Genomic DNA, 20,483 nt, shown 5'->3' with positions numbered 1-20,483 from the left:
TGCATGAATCAATGCCAACACACTGTGGCAATCTTTCTTTCTTTTTTTAAGGTGAAAAAGTGCACCTTTCAATTCGCTTGTCTAGTCCAGAGGCACAGTTTCATCTGGCAGCCCCTGTGCAGCCCTCGCCAGACTCCCTGGGGCAGGACAATGCTAACTGTGAAGGCAGAGGCCCAGCGAGCCGTGCAGGGAGCCCCTCCAACTCCCACCCAGAGACGCCGTGAGAACACACACAAGGAAACCAGTGACTACTGTAAACCTCAGGGAGTCAAGCTCCACTCCTTTGCATGCTAAGAACATGACAAAGGATTTTTTGAAGGTGCAACTTATCACCAAAGGTGGGAGAGCGGGTTGCAAAAGCTATTTATACAACTTCCAAAGCCAGTTCGGACAAACATGACAACAGGGTGTGGGCAGGATCCTGACTGACTGATGGGGTCTATGAAGCACACGAAGCCACCAATATCTACGTGCTCAAGGGACAGGGCCAAACTAGGACATGATGAGCAGCTGTGCAACTTTGAATACAAATGGAGTTCGGGCTGAATGCATCTGATACGCTTCCCTTTCTAACTTTTGGCATCAAGAGGTTACATGAATTGACTGGAAGGTAAGAGCCCGCCCACTTTCTCCCTTTCCTAAGTGACAGGTAGGCCTAATGACCACAGCAGAGCCATCTCATCACAGTCCTGCATGGCTTCCCCCAAACCAAAAGCCCCACTGTCCTGTTTAAATCTATTTTTAACGGGCTATTAAATTTAAATCAAGATCAGGTGCTGGAGCATGACTTTGAATGAAAGCTGCTTACAGGGACTAATCCAAAATTCCAGTTACTCCCCTGGACAAAACTCGATGAAGACCAATCAATTATGGCTCACCCAGTAAAATTTTTAAGCAAAAATTAATTCAATAACCATGTAAAATCTATGGAGACCCTGCCAGTTTTTTGTCCTATTCTCCTGTTTACTTTTGGCCTCATAAGACAGGGCTTGTCTGTTTAGTATTTCTGACCCCTGCAATGCCTGGCTCTCTCCCCCTGTAAACTGCCATATTCCAGTCTTTCCCAATGGCTGGCTACTCCCTCCCCAGTCAGTGACTACTTGCCTCTAAAAAGAAGGCATATTCCAAATGCCATTTGCAATACAGTTTAAGAAAGAAGTACTAACTGAAAACAATGCAGAACTTTGTTTTCCTAAACTGTTCTTGTTAGCAATTACTAAATAGCAATCTTGAGTGGTAAATTCTATCGACCAGCTCCATAACTTGATTACTTACATTTACAAAACCTTTATCTGCTTTTAGCAGTCTTCAGTTCAAAACTAGAAATTCATTTCCCTTCTGAATCATTTAAATATATCCAAATAGATGTTTATCGACAGAGTTATATGATGGTTTCCACACAGGGAGTGTTGGTGGGTCTCAGTGTTGGTCGTGATGGTGGAGGAGTGTGTGTGTGCACGCGCACGCGTGTGTTGGGCAACCCAAAAAGAGAGAATGATAAACTTACAGATGAAAAGCTAAGCACTACCCACGGAAGGGTGCGCTGAACAGGAATCTAATACAATGGAGGGGTGATGACCACCTTTGCTTTGCTCCAGGAGCTACAGAACTTGTGCCACCTTAGTCCCAGCACAGAAAGGGTGGGGAGGTGTGCCTCCTTCAGTGGGCCACCCAAAGATCCCTGGACATCGTCAGAGGGGAAAAAAGGAGCAGTGACAGTCACAGAACAGGAAAGAGAGGGAAAAGCAAAAAACCAGAAATTTCTCCCATGCGGACAGGAATGGCTAAGAACAAAAGCCTTTTACTTCAGGGTAATACATATTATAACTAGTAGTCTTAAAGAAAAATACAGGGTGTCCCAAAAAATGTATACACACTTTGAATTAGTATAAAGTCAGCGTTTATTAACATACAGTTCATTTTCAAAATTTAAAAGAATCTAAAGAAATGTATAATTTTTTTGTCAACGCCTGTTTGCAAACTGATGACCGTTCTGGTCCAGGCGTTGCTGATAACATGAAGCAATGGAATCACAAACATCAAGAATCATTTTGTTCAGTATTTGTGTGCCTTCAATTAGCCAACTGTTGCCAGTTTTGTGCTGTAAACTTTATTTTTTATGAATCCCCATAAAAAAGTCTAGGGGATAAATTTTCTTTGTTCAAAGCTTAGTCTGGCTTCACCCATTATTTCAAATCAGTTAAACCTGAAAGGAGTGAAAATTAAGTGAGTTATCAGCTGTTAAAATGTGTGTACATTTTTCAAGGATACCCTGTATTTCCCAATATAAACTCAGTTACTAAGTATTAATTAGCTGTTAGCGTAGCCTAGGGAAGAGGTGTGATAACGAAGTATGTGAAGTCAGGATATAATGACAACTGCTCTCCACTGTTCAGGCTGAAGCCAGCTGGGTTTGGAAGCAGGATGATTGGATACAAATTACTGCTGCTACCTCAGTTTTGTTTGCTGTGGTACATACAGCCTCACATGCAGAAGGAAATACAATTCCAAAACGAAATGAATCTATTTAATACATAGATATCAGACAATCCAATTCTTAGAAACTATCCTTGACTTAGTTCCTACAGCTCTAGAAACACTGTAGCGCTGAAAAGAATCCTTAACTTAAAGAATCACTGTCACTCAGTCATCCTAATGTGTGCTCTTGGAAAATAACAACCAGTCACATATTGTTTGGCTTTAATTTACATTTTATATGGGGACACATTTTAGACATAATGTACAATGATGTGCCCCTCATATTTATTGGCATAATTTCCCCAATTACTGCATTTTGAAATCAGAAATTTTATACAAACATCTGTAGCAGGGCCTAATGCAATGCTTGGCAAACTTTGTGAATTATTTAAGAGTCTCATCTCTGTTCAATAAAGAATAGGGACTTGTCCCAAAATTTCAAGCAACTAACAGGGTTAATTGGCACCTATGTCGTCACAATTTGAAAAACTATAAACCTGTAAAGACAGCAAAGAGGCAGAGTGTGTACTGACACTTCTCTTCACGCTCCTATGGCATCACTAGTCAAGCCCACTGACACTCACTGTTCCTGAGCCCAGCACGTCAGAGCCACGCTCAGCCAGAGCTGCCACAGGCGAGGAGACACACCGGGCATGACCCATCAACTAGATTCTAAAGAGAACAGGAGGGTGGTGAACAAATAGTGTGCTGCAAAGCACAGGGACTCCATGGAAGAAACAGAAATATTCAGCAGGCTGGTGAAGCCAGATTCCTGGTGACAAGATTGCTGCTTTGAAATGCCTGAAGGGGGAACCTGCATGTTTCGTTCAGAGTGGCTCCAGGAGGTGGCCAACCAACAAGTGATGGTTGCAGAGTCGCGGGAAGCGGCATCACAGGAACGCGAGGGGCAGAGCTTCGGCAGCATGAGGAGCAGGGAGGGCAGCCTGCCAGGGCAAAAGCAGCCGCCCGTGCCAGCTCTCGCCCTTCTTCCCGCCCACCGCAGATAAACGACACAGTTTTCCTTTAATCCTCTGCAAACAAGCCCCACTGCTCCACAGAATGTTCCCACTGGAATTTCTAAGAAAGGGAGACTAATAGTATGTTTGCTGTTTAATAGTTTTGGAGGAGGGACTATGCAGTTGGGGGAGAATTTCTTCAATATATATGTAAGGGATGGGCTGAATTTACAATTTAAATAAAAATTGCATATTTGTTGATTACCTGCTAGTTCTAAACCTTCTGACTCTCAAATCTCTTGGTGTTGACCCAATACTAATTTCTCGGTGTCCACGCAAGGTGCAACAAAATGTCCCAACCATTCCCACAGTCACGTCCCCACAATAAGAGGCCTCCCTGCTCAGATGGTGACAGAACTGTGCTGCAGGGACTAAGACAGAGTCCCCAGGCTGCCTGGAAAAGTCTTAGTAGTCTTGATGTAAAACACATTTGTTTGTTTTTAAAGGAAACAAATTGGTCAAGGTTTGGTTACACAAAAGGAGAAATTCTTTTGTAGCCCCTAAGGCAAAGGACTATTCTCAGATCATCAGGCTGTGATCCTGTAACTTCTCATTTAATCTGATTCTTCTGTTTTATTCTGTGACCTGGGTCAGGCCACTCAGCCCTTAGTTCCTGCATCTGTGGAACAGGAACCCTGCAGGACATCTGCCCTTGCCCATCCCGACCAGGCATGCTGGAGGACAGAGGCCGTCTTTGTAGAAAGCTGAGCTTCTTGGAACAGAGAAATGACAGAATTGGGTCTCATTATTCCATATTTTGCAATGATTTAAGCTCTATGCTTGGTTTCAAACTTTTAAAATAATTCACATTTAGACTAACCTGCTTATTAGATGTTGAACTAGATCCTGAGGCTTCTCTTTACTAATGACCTAGAGTGACCCCGGTTTAAGTGACAGGAAAGAAATCGTTTTTGCAAGAATCACTAATACCTTCCAGAATACCCTAGAGCAGGAGCAATTTTTTCCTTCAAACAATCTTTCCTTTTCCAAATCCTAAATTTCCCAGTGACAAGACAGAGAGAAATGTGTGATAACAATGGTTCCATCTTCCATTCCGCTTACTCTTCAGAGAGAAAGAGAAACACAATGTACATGAGAACATGCACTTCACATACATAATCCCAGCAGGGAGCAGGAGAGCTACACTAGGGACCAGGATTATGAAAATCGGGGGGATGCAACAGAATCATTACCAACCCCTTTAACTTCTCCCTGAGGTCACCTCCTCACACCACAGAACGCCAGCCTCTCTCCGTGCCCCTGTGTCAATGCACACTGACCAACCTGGATTATGCCAGCAAAATGCTCGGGAGCAAAGGAGACCTGCATAGTCACATGCGTTAGATCTACAAGGAGGCCTATCTGTAGAAATCTTCAGAAATGTAAACACAATGAGCAGAATGAGTGATACTAGCATGTTCTATTCCAATTTCAATAATCCCTCAAAGGTGTTAAGAAGCCTTGTGAGTCTGCTAATGAAATGACAATTGATAAGCCAAGGGGGCTGCCTGACTTGTCATTCATGAGTTTCTGTCGTGGATATTGGTGGCTTTGGGCCATCCAGGATGGCCCTTCTTTTGGTTCAGCATCTGGATTTCCTTTTTTGGGAATTAATTCTCCCCTGCTGTGTGTAGTCTCGGTGGGAATGTCAATCAGGACCCCCAACCCGCTTCCCCCAGCCGAGGGGCAGGCATGTGACCCACGCTAAGCCAACTGAGCTCTTACTTCCAGGGCTTTGAATCTTGGATGGAGAACCCCACTGGAAAGTATCCCCTGCAGCAGCAGCCTGCAAGCAAGAGCATCAGTTCCGTCCACCTGGACCCCCAGAGCTTCCCCAGTTTCTGTCCTTCACGCCTGGTTCTGCACACTTCCTGCTGATTCTCTGAGCTACTGGATATCCTTCCAATAAAATCTTTTTATGTTTCACTTAGCCAAAATCGCTGTCTATTGATTGCAAAAACAAACAAACAAAAAGAATGCTAACTATTTTTGTTCCAGCTTGCTTCCTCAGATTCTGGACCTACCTGACAATTTCTAGGCTCAACAAAGCCCTGTGATCCTTATTGATTCTAAAAATGACACTATGCATATGAGTCCATTTCCCCTAAAAATTCTCTTGTTCTCCATGGTTACTAAGAAAGAGTATTTAAAGTAAAATAAAATAGGAGAGTGAAAGGTGGATGGAAACAGCAAGCCTTAGTTTGGTATCTCTGAATCTACTCTATCCTAAAAGAAAAGATAGAAGATAGGTATTTTTTTTCCTCTGGAAGAAAGTATATTATTTGTTCCACATGGTAAACTTATACTGGTCCTAAATGTCACTTTCAGGAATTGGAAAGATAGAGAAAGGGAAAGAGATTAATGGCCTTTTTAAAGTATAATTTATATACAATAAAATGCATAGATCACAAGTGTACAGTTTGGTAGGTTTTGACAACTGTATACATCTGTGTAACAACCATGTCAATCACAATACAGAACACTACCATCACTCCAGAAAGTTCCATCATGCCCCTTTCTAGCTAATCCTTCCCAATTCCATAGACACTGTTCTGATTTCCATCGGCATAGCCTAATTTATCCTGTTTCAAAACATCATATAAATGGAATCAGGCAGTACATACTCTTATATCTTGGTTTATTTTGCTCAGTATATAAAGCTTCTGAGATTCATCCAGGTTGTTTATCAGTAGAGATGCTCTTTTTTATTGCTGAGTAATACTCCACCATATGAATGTACACAGTTTGTTTATTGTCTCCTCCTGATGGATATTTGGGTTGTTTCCAGATTGGGGCTATTATTTTTAAAAAGGCTGCTGTGAATAATCTTAAATCCTTTTTATGGGCATATGATTACTTTCATTTCTTTTGAATAAGTAAATTTTTATTAAATGGCAAAGAGTCTTTCTAGAATACCTTGCAGAGAAGCAATAATATACTTTCTCCTGGAGGAGAAAAAATGACTATTTTCCATCTTTTAGTCTAGGCTCAGAGACACCATTCTATTAACCCCTATTCCTCTCTACAAACTTCGTTCTCTCAACCTACAGACATCCTCATTTCTCTACCATTCTAAACAAATCTTTCTCTTTCCCTCTTAAACTAGCAAAAACTCACAATATGCGTTCTTCATGGATATTTTTTAAAGAAAGAGCTAGCTATGCTCACTGACCACCCTCTTGGCCGTCTCTGCGGCAGTGTTCCAACAGCCCGCGCTAGCCCTGTTTTCTCAGTTCATTCTCCCCTGGACCTCTGCTCAGCTATATTGACTGTGGTCCCCCTCTCTCCTGAGAAAAGTTAAAATTTCTCAGGTAATTTTTATAACGAAAACAGGAACTTAATGACTGGTCTTTTTTTTTTTTTTTTAAATTTCAGAGAGAGGAAAGGAGGGGGAGAGAGAGATAAAAACATCAATGATGAGAGTCATTGATCGGCTGCCTAGCCTGCAACCCCGGCATGCGCCCTGACCGGGAATCCAACCCCGATCGCCTGGATCCTAGGTCGACGCTCAACCGCTGAGCCACGCCCGGCCGGGCAATGACTGGTCTTAAATGCTCACACTGTACAAATCCTTCTCCTGGCTTCCAAACACACTGAGAGTAGAAATTCAGTAACTAAACTCTGGGATTTGAACTCAGCTCTTTCACTTACTACCTGGGTGACCTTGAGCAAGTTATTTAACTATTCTGTGACTCTGTGTCTTCTGTAAAATGAGGCTGATACCGGTACCCACCTCACAGGGTTGTTGTGAGGATTAAATGAATTAGCACTTAGAGCTGTGTCTGGTGTTTAGTAAGCACTCAACAGATACAAGCAATTTCTGTGACAGCACTTGGACCTCACTGTGGTGTATATAATAAGAGAACTTTGCAAACCACAACAGACTTTATTAACACCAGAGATGCTATAGGACAGCACAGTGCCTTGGTGCTCTCTCTTCTCTGGCTCCCTTAATGGCTGAACCTCTTTCCGCTGCTTCTTTAATGTGGACCTACTCCAAAGCTCCTCCCTTGATCCTCTGTCCTCATGATCAAGGACTTATCTATCCTTCACGGTGGCTTTAATTAGGACACCAAGGCCAATGACTTCACGTATAGGTCTACAACTCTAAGGTAGATGCCTTAAACTTCAGTGGGCATCTTGCTACCATTCATTTGAATTCAACATGTGTGACACCAAAATCACTGTTTTGTTTCATGAGGGTATTACTGCAGTACTCCTCTTGTTTCCCTAAGGCCTGCCCTGTGCAACTCCGAAAGGTTCACAGTGGCGACACTGTCCATGCACGGGGGGGGGGGGAGAGTTCCAGGTACCTAGCAATGAAACTGCCTCATTAAAACATGAACATCCTTGCCCTGGCCAGTGTAGCTCAGTGGTTAGACAGTCAGCCCACACACCAAAGGGTCTTGGGTTCTGGGTCAAGGGCCCATACCTGGGTTGCAAGTTTGATCTGGGGCCCAGTCAGAGCACGTGTGGAAGGCAACCAATCGATGTTTCTCTCTCTCTCTCTCCCCACCCCCACTCTCTCTAAAAATCCATGGAAAAAATATCCTTGGGTTAGGATTAGCAAGAAGAAACCATGAACATCCTCACCCGAGGTCCACGAGCACTTGCACCTAAGCCTTCCTCCCTCATGCCCCACACTTTTGATAATGTCCATGTCTTTATCTGACAGTTCTTACCCCAAGCCCCAGCATGCAGTCTGTGCCAGGGCAGGCTGCTGGGCTCGTGGGAGAATCAGAAGCTCACCTGGGCGCCTGGACCACATTCCATCTCTGCACCTCAGAGCTTTAATCCAGAGAAGAACTTGATCTAAGTGGCTTGGAGCCCTGTGGCTACTAGAGACTGTGTGGCACCTTCGATATCCCCTGCAGCAAAATTGACTATTCTTGGAAGCAGCCTAGCAAAAGTTGCCTGGACTTAAAAGGAAGGCATTCAGGAAGTTCTGTTGGAGTCCTGCCTGTGCTAGTCATTAAAGCTGCTCATAGATATTCCATTTCTCCTCCTTCAAGCACATGTGAGATGGTACCTCCCTGCTGCCCTTGAAGTTAAGTGTGATATGCATCTTGCTTTGGCCAATGAGATGAGAGCAGAAGCTTTAAAATGCACTCACCCTTTCCCTGCCTCAGTGGAAGCATAGAGATGCAGCTTCTACCAGCCTGGTTCCCACATACTTCACTACATATGAAGTAGGGCAAGAGACAAATTATTGTTTGTGGAATCATTTAGGATTTGGGGGTTCTTTGTTACTGCAGCATAAGCTTGTCACTCCTGACAGATACAATGGCCCTATTAATGCGACCAGCTGGCAACCTCCAATTTCAGACCTAGCCTCACCTCTGACTTTTAGATTTCCACTCTGTTTAGGTCAGCCTCAGGTCTCCTCAGTGCACTTAAGCTACCCAAACACAAAGCTGTCCCCTGGTTGATGGGTTAAGACTTGCTGCTGTACAGCCCACAGTGACCCAGCAAAACTCTGGACTCTAGTGCTGCCCAACCCCAATAACCTAGGCATGGAAACAGGCAAAGTTTCCCCAATGTCAGCATTTAAAAACAGTTTTCCTATTAAAGCTGACCATACTATTACTAAAGCTGACCATTCTATCTAAGCTGACCATACAATTTATTGTCCAAAGTGGTTTTGGGAGTGAAAGGGGAATGGGGAGACAGGCATAAGTCATCACTGTTCTATGTAAACAGGGATGCTTCAGCACCCAAATTCTACTCTGTCATCTTCACCACAGAGGTCTAGGACTATGAGAAAAATTCCTAGAGACCTTATCTGAGGACAGATCACCATACCCAGGAAATACGATTAAAGGCCGAAGAAGAAGCGTGTGGTAAAATTAATGTGTTTATCAGAGTGGGCTCTGCTTCTACTATTCTATGTGGCCCTGGACCGATTGGGTGCAGCTGTCTCCCTCAGCAGGCACATGCGAAGAGCAGTAGACATCCAAACAAAACCAAGAGCCTGATGCAAAAGCCAGCCGTAAAGTATGAACACCCTGCAGAAACATTAACAGCGTCTTCCTCCCACGGGTCAGCCTGGGAGACATTTCACAGGAAGGACAAAATCAAGAAAACAATCTTAGCAGCAAAAAAATCATTTAAACAAAGCCACAGGCGATGCAACTTCAGTGACCAGGGGCCCCTCCTCTCCTAGGCAGTGAAACATTAAATGTCAGTAAATAGTTTTAAAGAATGCTGAATTCTCCAGGCAAAGTAACACATTGTAGAAGATAGCTGATTTCTCTAATCTGCTATTCTTCTGCATTTTTCTTTACTTTGCCAAGTGTCAGGATTCTAATTGGCTCATTCAAAATTTCAGCGGTCAAGAAGTATATAATGAATTTTGTAGAAGATCCTGTTTTTCTCTCTGCCCCAATCCCCACTCCCCCAGGGCTCTGCTTCAGGTGACCTGAGTCTCCCACCACAGGGCTGTCATATGACCTGAGCTGGTCCAAGTACCCCCCACGTTCCAACTCGGGTCCAGTGACGGGAATATGACCCAAACAAGATCACAACGTGGTTTTTCTGGGATTGAAACCACTTGTTAGATTTCTAAACTGCCGTACCATATTAACACAAACTGGGTGGTTTAAAACAATAGGAATTTATTCTTTCACAGTTCTGGAGGTTAGAAATCTTCAAGCAAGGTGTTGACAGGGCCATGTTGCCTTTGAAGTGTCTGGGGAAGAATCTTTCCATGAATCTTCCTGGTTTCTGATGGTGCCGGCAATCCCTGGTGTTCCTTGGCTTGTAGCCCCATCACTCTAACCCCTGCGTTGGTCGTCACATGCCATATCTCCCATCTCTGTGCCTGCGCTTTCACAGGCGTTCTCCTTTCTGTGTGAATCTCTGTTCTCTTCTTCTCTTTTTATAAGGATGCCCATCATATTGGATGAAGGGCCCACCCTACTCCAGTATGACCTCTTCTAAACTTACATCTTAATTACATCTACGAAGAACTTATTTCCAAATAAGATCACAGTCACAGGTACCAGGGATAGAGCTTCAATATATCTTTAGGGAGGGACACAAATGAACCCACAATACTAGATGAGAGAGAGCCTCTCCCACTGATCGCCATGTAGCCTGCCCACCCACCTGAAAAGGAAACAGAACTGAGAGACGGAGAAAGACCAGAAGGAAGGGCCCTAATGTTGCTCAATTCCTGTAATGTATCTATGTCTGAAGCCCAGTCTGCCTCCTGGATTTCCCAGTAACATAACAAACAAAATACCTTTCTTATTTAAATGTATTTAGATAGGGTTTCTGACACAACCAAGAGTTCTAATTAATATGTCTACTGATGAATAATGCTATATAATGTGAAGCAAATAGTTTCCCGTAGTCTCGGTGGGGAAGAAAGGGTAGGGTATATATGAAAAAGACGGGCATAAGCAATAACTGTTGAAATTAAGTGATGGGTACATAGGAGCTTATTGTTATATATTATTATATTATTCTTTGTACCATTACATATGTCTGAAATTTTCTAAAATGAAAAGTTAGATCAAGTGTTAAAAACAAATTTCCCCAAGACTCATGCTTAAAATCTAGCACAGCTTTGGAGCCTGCTTTCTCTGTGATAAGAAGAAACAGCTCAGAATTTAATACTCCTCAGTCCAAAAGCCATGCTATCATCTAGGGTTCAGCAAAGAAAAGTGACTCTGGGATCCAGAGCAGTACTGACCAGCTCTAGCAAAATCAGATCTGTTATTTTGAAAGAGCAGGAACCCTGGTCTTAGAGACAATGCCTGCCTACCACATTTGGAAACAGCACACGAGTCTCCTCTCCCCCTACTATGAAAGTCAGACAACTGTCAACCCTGCATTCCTGCATGTTTTCTTAAGCCACCAGCCCCTGTAACAGAGACCAAGGAAAAGGGGGAACTCCATCCTGCTCACTCCTCTGAACCTTAGTTTGAATCTCTTGCTCCAACCCATACCCCCGAAGCCCTGTCCTATCCCACTCACCCTGCCATCCTCAGACTCTGCTTGTTCTATCAATGCCTCACCATCTGATGGATGGTCCAGAGGTCACCTGAGCTAGACTACCTTTGGTGAAGACCCCTGCAGGCTCCCCTCTGCTAGGGGTCATACTTCCTCCCCTACTGCCTCTCTGGTCAGGATCACCAACTCCTCCAGCATCAACCTAAAGGCAACAGGGTTAAAGAACAGACAAAAATAATTCCTATAGACAGGGCTGGGTGTATTCTTACCTTCTGCAAATGGTTCCCATTCATAAAAGCGGCCCATGAACGGCTTGTTGTTGTAGGATGCACACTGCACCTCCCGAATACTTCTACTGCTTTCTGGGCACACCTAATAAAGCAAATAGTAAATATGCAATTAGTGTCCATATATATCTTTGCATAGCCCCAGTCAAATCCCAGGAGACAGCTCCAACTTTACATACCAGTCTTTCTCTACCGAAATCAGGGTTTCTGAAAATTTGCTGATGACCTACATCAAAAATTTAAAATACAGATTCCCAGGCTTCACTCTAAGTTTACTAAATCAAAATCTTTGTAAGGACATGAGATTTTTTAACAAGCTCCCAAAGTTAAGTTTTTGCACACCATAATCTGAAAACCGCTAACCTAACCCCCCTTCTACTCCTGACAAATCAGTCTGCTCACTTCCCCCAAAGAGGTCATCCATTTCCATCTTTGACTTTGGTCATGCCATTCATGTGAATGGGATAGTATTTCCAGCAAACACGTGCAGAGAGAGCCCTTACTATGCGCAGGCACTGCTTTGCACATGTTATACATGTTAACTCATTTAACCCTCACAACGACCAATGAGGTAGATATGAGTTTGCAGACTTCTCACAGATGAGCAAACTGAAGCACGGAGGAGCCACTCAGCCAGTGAGGACAGAGGCTGGACTTAACTCCAAGCTGTCTGGTCCCCACCAGACTGCATCTCAGTGTCCTCCCCACTTTGTCTAGATTCTGGTCTAAATTCTCTCCACTACCAAATGATGGACCTCCCAGCCTTTAGCATCACCCAGTGGTCTCCTGAGAAATGCAAATTCCTGCATCCCTCCCCCAAGGCTTATTTTTCAATGAATCTGGGATGAGGTCCAGAAATCTGTATTTTATCTAATTATCCAGATGATTCTGATACTCTAGACTAGTCAAAGAGAATACCCAGCTCCCTAAGGCTTATTTCTTTCTTATTTGTAAATTTTCTTATTTGTAAATTTCTTATTTGTAAACTTATTTGTAAATTTGTAAATAAGAAAGAGCAAACAGTGACATAAAATAAATATGAAATAAGACAGTAAGGTCAGAATCCCTCATTCAAATCCAGCAGTTTTAAAACTAGCTACACTCTGTTTAAGTGTGGAGGGTGTGTGTATGAGTGTGTGTTTTAATAATCAGAAAGGAAAGGAATCTGGCCTCTTAAATATTAAAACACTGTATAGAAGAAGTCTTTGGAATAAACCACTAATAGGAAAGCTCAAAGTCCTGAAGGGATTTATACAGAAATCTACTGTATATATCAGAAACCCCAGTTTTCCTGGAAGACAAGGGAATGGGGGAGGAATGAAACCAGGCAGGAGGAGAGCATCTCCTGCTCAATAAGGGACATTCAGGGAGGCTGCTGGTACAACCCTGATGCAGCCTGAGCCAAACCACATGAAGCAAGAAGCCACGTGAAGTAGAACGTGATGGAAACTGATGGGAAAAAAGGGCTGGGCAGGCTGAGCTCCGACATCAGTGAGAAGGTGACAGGCCAGAAAGGGCTCTGGAAGTCACGCTACCAGTGGCCCTAAAGCCAGAACTGTGGAGGCTTCTGGCAACACCAGCTGTGTCCACAAAAGGTTTGGTGCTAAGATGCTTTTTACAACCCTTTGGCCAGAACCAGAATTCAACTAGGATGTGATCAGTTGGGAGAACTGGGAAAAGGCACCATCCTTGCAACAGGAAACAATTGCAAGGCATTTGTTAAAAATACAGATTCTTGGGCCTCACCCCATGGGGGTGAGGAAGAGGGCATAAGAATAGATGCTGGAATTGCTCTCTCAGTGACTCTGGTGCAGCCAGCCTGGCACCAGACTGCACAGCCACACCCAAACCTCAATCTCATTCCAAATTCCTTAATAATCACAGAGTGGTCGAGCTATGAGAATCAAATCCAACCCCTTTGATTTACTGATAAGGAAACTGAGGCCTGGAGAAGCGGCATACTTTGCCAGGCCCCACAGTGACATAGAGACAGAGCCCAGAGCACTGTCACCCACCCTGGCTATAATAAAAAACTATAGATCAGGTGCTGGGTGGCAGGTTTTCTAAGGGAACCAGACTAGAACAAGTGGGCTAAACATCCTGTTCCTCAAATAACCACACCTACATAAAGCCAAGCTGCTCTGCCACCATGCCCAGCCAGAAGCCACCCTTAATTAACCTGGTGGCAATTACCAGAACTGGAAACTGTAGACCACAAAAACTTAGCCAGTCAGTTTAATCCCTTTTTCTCCATCAGCAAAATAGTGTAAATAGGCCAGATGGTAAGCCCATGCACCTTCAGAATCATTGTGAATTGCTCAGTATTTGATAATATAAATGTCTATACACAATCCATTAAGTAAAAAAAGTGTTAAAATGATTATGTGGGGTGTGTGTAAAGAGAGAGAGAAAGAGGTTAAAAGTGTTACCTCTGGAAGGTGGGTTATAGACATTTTCTCCTCACAATTAACTTTTGGTTCATTTGTATTGTCTAATCTTTCTGCAATAAATATGTAATACTTATGTAATAAAAATTTATCAGTGTTGAGCTCTCCCAAATAAATTTGGCCTTTAGACACTTTGCATGTGCTTTCAGTTTATAACCTCATGGTGTGTTTTAATGTCCCAATACTGCCTGGTGTAATTATTACATCCATAGGCAGCTAAAGCCAACCAGTCACTTGTGATAGATGGGTCATTCAGGATCCCCTGTCCCTGGTCATCAACAAGTTCTTTATATCTGAGCATGACCCAGTTACCTCCCGAGGCAGAACTGAGATGGCATCGGATCCACAGAAGGGGGGTCACCTAAAGTTGCCAGAAGGCAGCCAAGCCCCAAAATTGACTATCCAACTAGCAGTTAGCATGGGAAGGTACAGCAGGAAGTAGCAAGGAAGGTGCCCTGGCAGATGAGCATGGCCCTGTGTGTGACCCTGAGCAGGGACCCACATGAGGCCAGGCAAGCTGCCAGTCAGAAGCAGGGCACTACTTCCTGGGAAGGAGAGGGGCCTGGTCAGAGAAATGCAAGGCTCACAGGGTCCAGATGTGCAAGTGAGTTACTGAGGCAGAATTACGGTACCAGTGAGGAAGCAGAAGCCTGGGGTAATGACGACAGTGGTGGTGGTGATGATATTAAGAGCAGGTAACTTTTATTGAGCACTTACTAAATGCCAGACATTCCACCATGTGATTTATGTATATTAGCTCATTTAATCCTCATGGCAACCATTATGCCCATTTTTCAGATGAGGAAGCCAAGACAACAAAAAGCTAAATGAGCTGCCCAAGGTCATAGGGCTAATAAGTGGTGGAGTCAGAATCTGAACCCAGGCACTTTGGGTCTCGAACACATGCTAGTAACCATTATGTCATCATGGCCCTTGGGACTGTATGGACAACAAAGTTAATAAGCAATGGATCTCAGACAAGAGGGCCTTGAATGCTGTCAGGAGAGGTCCTAGAGGCCAAGGTCAGATTCAGCCTCTGAGGTATGGCGAAGTGGCCCCAGGTGCAGGAGCTGGAAGCTGTGAGTGGAGCATGAAAACCGAGCTGGGCTAGGGAAATTCTGTTTCGGGTCTCTTTTGTAGATTAGATTTGTTTTTCTTGTTACACCACTAACAGTACATGATCTCCTCTCAGTTTACAGCTCTCTGAAGTTAATACTTCCAGGTTACAGGTCATTTTACATTAGCTATGGTTTAAGTGGGTTGTTTCCTGATGCCATAGACTGAGTCACCCTCACCTTATCAGGAACTGTTTCTATATTACACTGTGAGCTAGCTTTGGGCAGATTTTCTGCAGACAGCGGATCCCTTCCATGGACACAGATTCTTGGGATTTTCAGGCCAGAAAACTGAGGCAGGGAAAAAGTCATGTTAATAGAGATCAGGTTCACTCAGAATTGAGCCAGAAAAGACTGGAGCTTCAGAGCCAAGTGATGTCCCCTGGGAGATAAGTTCCCTCAAATGAGTCCCTTCCGCCCAAAGAGGGAAGGATGTTTCTACTGGTCTCTTATGGGAAGAGGAAGAAAGATGCACTTTAATATAATAAGCTGAATCCTTATAAAGCCCTTCAGGCCCTATCCAAAGTTCCATCTAGACATCTGCCTGGGGTTGCTATGAGTCACAAGGAGTGTTATGGAAACTGGGGCTATGTTTCCAGTGACCTTGGTTAATCAGAGATGACAACGGCCTGTACCTAACTTCACTGCTCAAGAGGCCACTGTTGGTGATCACACAGTTACTTTTCGGTAATTAATTACTTTCAGTTCCCCAGGAGACTAAAGATCATCATCCACAATGAAAGTGGCACCAGGGAACATGACCTTAAAGTGTGCCTGGGTCAAATATGCACTTTTTTTATCCTCTGCATTGCTCTGGATTCAATCCAAAGACCAGCTACCATAGCAACATATGTGTTTAACATCACCACAATAAGGAAATCTAAAAAAAAGAAACCCAGAAAATATCCCTACACTGCCATGACAAAGTGGCTGTGACCTTGGGCAAAGCAATTTGCTTCTCTAAATCTAAATTACTCTCCCACTCCCACCTCCCAGGCATTCCGTGAGAATTAGATTAGTAATACGTTCAAGTTTCTAACTGGTAGCAATGTTCAGTAAACGTTAGCTGAATCGGAATCTAAGTAGACATCACAGATGAAGCCACCAGTTCCAGCAGCTGTAAGTGCCTGAAACGTAGGTGTTCGGAGCAACCTTTGTTTTCTAGCTATAGAATAATATAACCATAGACCAACCTTTCCTAGAAGTAATCCAGCACATTTTTCAAATATGTTTACTGTCTGCTTTCTCAAGCTACTTGGAACAAACTCAACCTTGCAAAACCCCATCTGCCACCCCACCCCTTCCAGCATGCCTCTCACAGGCAGAGAATTGGTTTGTCCAAGAGTTGGCTCAAGTCTTTGGATTTTAAAAATAAGCAAAAAAACTAAGGTTTTCTTAGTTTTCAAACACTTCTTTTCCCCATTCCTGTTCATAATGTTCTCCTAAAGCAGTGATTTTCAACCTGTGTGTCACAAGAATTTTTAAAACATGTAATACCTGACTGTTTAGTCAGAGACACTGACCTCTTTTCCCTTAGGTTGTCAAATTAAAAAATGAAACCAGCTAACACAACAATAGCTGTCCAGTGAAAATGAATCCAAATTATACCTATTTTTTGTCAGATCATCAAAAAATATATTTTTTGGTGTGCCACAGAATTTTAGTGATTAGCTTATATGTGCCATGAGATGAAAAGGGTTGACATTCACTGTCCTAGAGAAAGGTGTTTCCCTCTCATTCAGTGCATACATCACAGATCCAAAGGGTGGCAATGTGGCTAAGCCTACCCATTCACCCAGGAGAACCCTGTATTTTTAAGTACTCTGGACACATGCCTATAAAAATCTAGGCCTATCCCAGAAGGGCTTATTTCTCCCTTGTTAGAATATTAATATATTTCTATGCCTAAAAGAGAGGTCTAAAAGAAAACACCTTTTTTCTAACTAACCAGTAAGTATGTGGCAAGTTGCAAACTTTTAAAACATTCAAAACTCTTACTTTGCCAAGGAGCATAAATTTCCTAGTGGCTACTTCAGGGATCACATGAATAAGGCTGGTTTCCTTCCCTCTGCTATCTGCTAGGGCAGGGTGTGAAATTCCTTCAAAAGTAGTCACTGTGCTCCTGCCATGTGCCACGTGTTGCGGCTTGAGGATACAGAGGAGGATCCCTCATAACTGTCTCCTTCGAGGGATTCACAGATCAAAGTGAGAAAATGCATAAAGCAAAACAAGGGGCGGACAAAATTAGGTTTACAGTTGTTCGTATGGAAAAAGACACACAGGTTATGATTATTACAACAGCTTTACTAACTCAAAAGAATGTCATTCACAACTGTAAACCTATTTTTGCACACCCCTGTAAGTAATTCAATGAGAAGAATTTAACTAATTATTTGGGTACTAAATTTCTAATCTTGCAATACAAGGAGTTAACTGGTCCTAATGCCGGTAAATTGAGGAAATAAAAATTGTCAATATACTATATTAAAATGTGGCTAGCAGAGATCAGCAGAGTGGAAGGGGGTGATTTCTTCACCTTTCAGAGTGAGGAGTCAACAGAGAAAATGCGAAGTTGATATATCAAGAAGCAAGCATGCTAGAGTTATGGGGAGAATGACCATTAAAAACTAAACGTTAAACATGACTGTGACCGCATCTGGGGAGAGGGACTAGGACACACTTCTCTCTACTGTTACTTTTTTTTTTTTCAAGAGACAGGAAGGTAGAGAGAAAGAGAAACACCGATGTAAGAGAGAAACATCAATCAGTTGCCTCCTGCATGTGCCCCAACCAGGAACCCACAACTTACGTATCTGCCCTGACCTGAAATCGAACCCACCACCTTTTGGTGTGTGGGATGATGCTCCAGCCAACTGAGCTGCACCGGCCCGGGCAACCACTGTTACATTTCTTACTATTTGTACATTTTGTAATCATGAAAAGTGACAATTGCAAACAATTCATATGTAGGCGTGTGTGATTCATACATATATAGTTCATACGTATGAAATATTTGTGAATATTTCCATTTAATATTTAATAAATATACTTAATATCTATATATTCATATATAGTTCACACAGGTATATGCAAGGTTACTGACAGAATATGAAGAAATCAATTATAAAACTTTCTGTGGAAAATTCCAAGGGTTTCGGAAGACGGAAAGCAGAATTTTCTAAAGAGCATTAACACTAGCATAGATTTCCCAGGTAAGGAGGTTGATGATAAGCTCATGGTAAGAGAAAGTTACACTGAACTGGAATTTAGAGTCCTGTCCATCCACTGACTGGCCCCACAGTTCCTGGCAAGTTTTGCACCTTACAGAATTGCACTGAATTCTGACCTGGCCCACTTGCTAAGTTTCCCCTTAAAACTGCAGTCAGGAAGTGTCAGCTCCTCTTCCATTCAATGTCACACTAGATATGGGGCAGAATGAGAATCTGTCCGAACAGAGTATGCTGAACTACACTAGAAATTTGTCCAACATCTTCCCTTAATTTTCAGGTACTGTGAGGCAGAAACAGCTCCACACAGATAAATCCATTGTCAGAAGCCAGTTCCACCCCAGGGAAATTTACCGGAGAAACACTGATACCAGAACTCATCAAATCCCTGTTTGAACATCCCTGCTTGTACATCCCTGCTTTTAGCCCCAGGGGATTTCCTCTCATAAGTTAAGAGCACTCTGAGTAAATTCCTTTGGTAATGAAGCTCCTTAAAAACTTACAACCTTGTCCCCGCCTTGCACTTAACACCTCCCTCCTCCAGCAGCCAGAGTGTCAGTCCCTCCCCAGGAGAAAGCAGTGCTCCAGAGAAGGAGGGGAAAGCACCACCTCCAGCAGTGTCCTGGTCTGCTCATGTATTTAGCAAATAATAACACAAAACCCCAGAAACAGCTAATAGAAAAGAATTTTAATTTAATTGTATCCCCTGAGGCACCAGAGCAATTGCAGTTTGGTTTTCTCCTTCCCCAGTTTCACCCCTATAAAGACTCTAGTTCTTTTGTTCCCAAGTTTTGGCCTCCTAAGAGCTTCCATGAAGAAGAAATATCTGTTTACTCGAGTCCTTGAGTACTTGTCATTTTTCGCCAGAGCTGAGGAAGTGCAGGGCTGTGGATAAACCACGCATGCCACCCTGTGTTACCCTTCCCCGCTGGAGACACAACTGCAGGTGAACCCCGCTCAGTGAACAAATATCTGGTTCCCCTGAGAGGTCCCCCCAGGCCCCCTTCTTGCTCCTTGGCCATGATGGGAGTGTAAAGGGACTCTAGGTCCCTGTCACTCCTTCTCCCTAGAAAACTCTCCCCTCACCAGGACAGCCTTCACTTCTCCAGGAAGGCCTTCGATGACTCCAGGGAAACCGGGTGAATCTCCACTGTCTGGAGATTTCAAAGTGCCCATGGGCATGTGTGGCAGTGCCTGCGCTGTGCACTTGTTACCACTTCATTCTGAGACTCTCTCCCATTGGACTCTAGCCCCTTAGGGACAGAGCTTACCCTAGTCTCGGTGTCCCTGACCCACAGCTAAGCCCTGACCCGACTCAGTCAATGTCAGTGCTGTGCATGTGGACTCTGACCCAGAACCCGCACAGTTAGCCACCCAGAGAGGTGGGTGGCAAAGACTGATGGCTACTTGAAAAGACCACAGATCCTCTATTTATGCTGGAGTGTGTCACCTCAGCTTCCTCATACACAATGAAGGCAAGAAAATAAAAAACTTTTCTTACCTTTAAAGATGACATTCTATTATTGATTATTAGTGCTGCATTTATTATTGATTTGGCAGTATTTCATAGAGGACACCTTATATGAATCTAGCAATTCTAAAGACACCCTAGAATGTTTAAAATTCCACATGGCATTATAAGGTAGGGCTTAATATTTAATATGCACATTCAAGGGTATAAAGAATTCACTGGCATGAAGCTATCTATAGTTTTACTTTCCTCACTTTAAACATGACTCAAGGCTGATTACATTGAAACTACATCACAGCTGAAATGTTGGGGCTCTCAGCAATCTTGTTTTATTGATGGGCAAAGGGATAGGACTCTCAACCACAGCTAATCCAGAGAACAAAGGGGCACTGACCAAGTCTGACCACTTCATCCACAATTTTGTGACTCAGCACTTAGGAATTGGAAGCTGTTCAGATATGGAAAGAGCTTACTCCACTCCTATCT

At 43.3% G+C, this 20,483-nt stretch overlaps 1 protein-coding gene across 1 annotated transcript in view; it reads right to left on the bottom strand.

Annotated features, from left to right (window-relative positions):
* THSD4 (thrombospondin type 1 domain containing 4) overlaps nt 1–20,483 on the bottom strand; it is a 563,564-nt gene that overhangs the window by 452,569 nt on the left and 90,512 nt on the right. Inside the window, exon 5 of the mRNA XM_081158486.1 lies at nt 11,720–11,822. Coding sequence (XP_081014612.1) covers nt 11,720–11,822 — 103 coding nt within the window. The remainder of the gene's footprint in view (nt 1–11,719; nt 11,823–20,483) is intronic.

This window comes from Miniopterus schreibersii (genome assembly GCF_964146895.1).
Source record: "Miniopterus schreibersii genome assembly, chromosome: 1".
In the NCBI taxonomy this organism is placed as follows: domain Eukaryota; kingdom Metazoa; phylum Chordata; class Mammalia; order Chiroptera; family Miniopteridae; genus Miniopterus; species Miniopterus schreibersii.
Note: the sequence above shows the minus strand (reverse complement) of the source record. Positions and strands in the feature narration are given on the sequence as shown.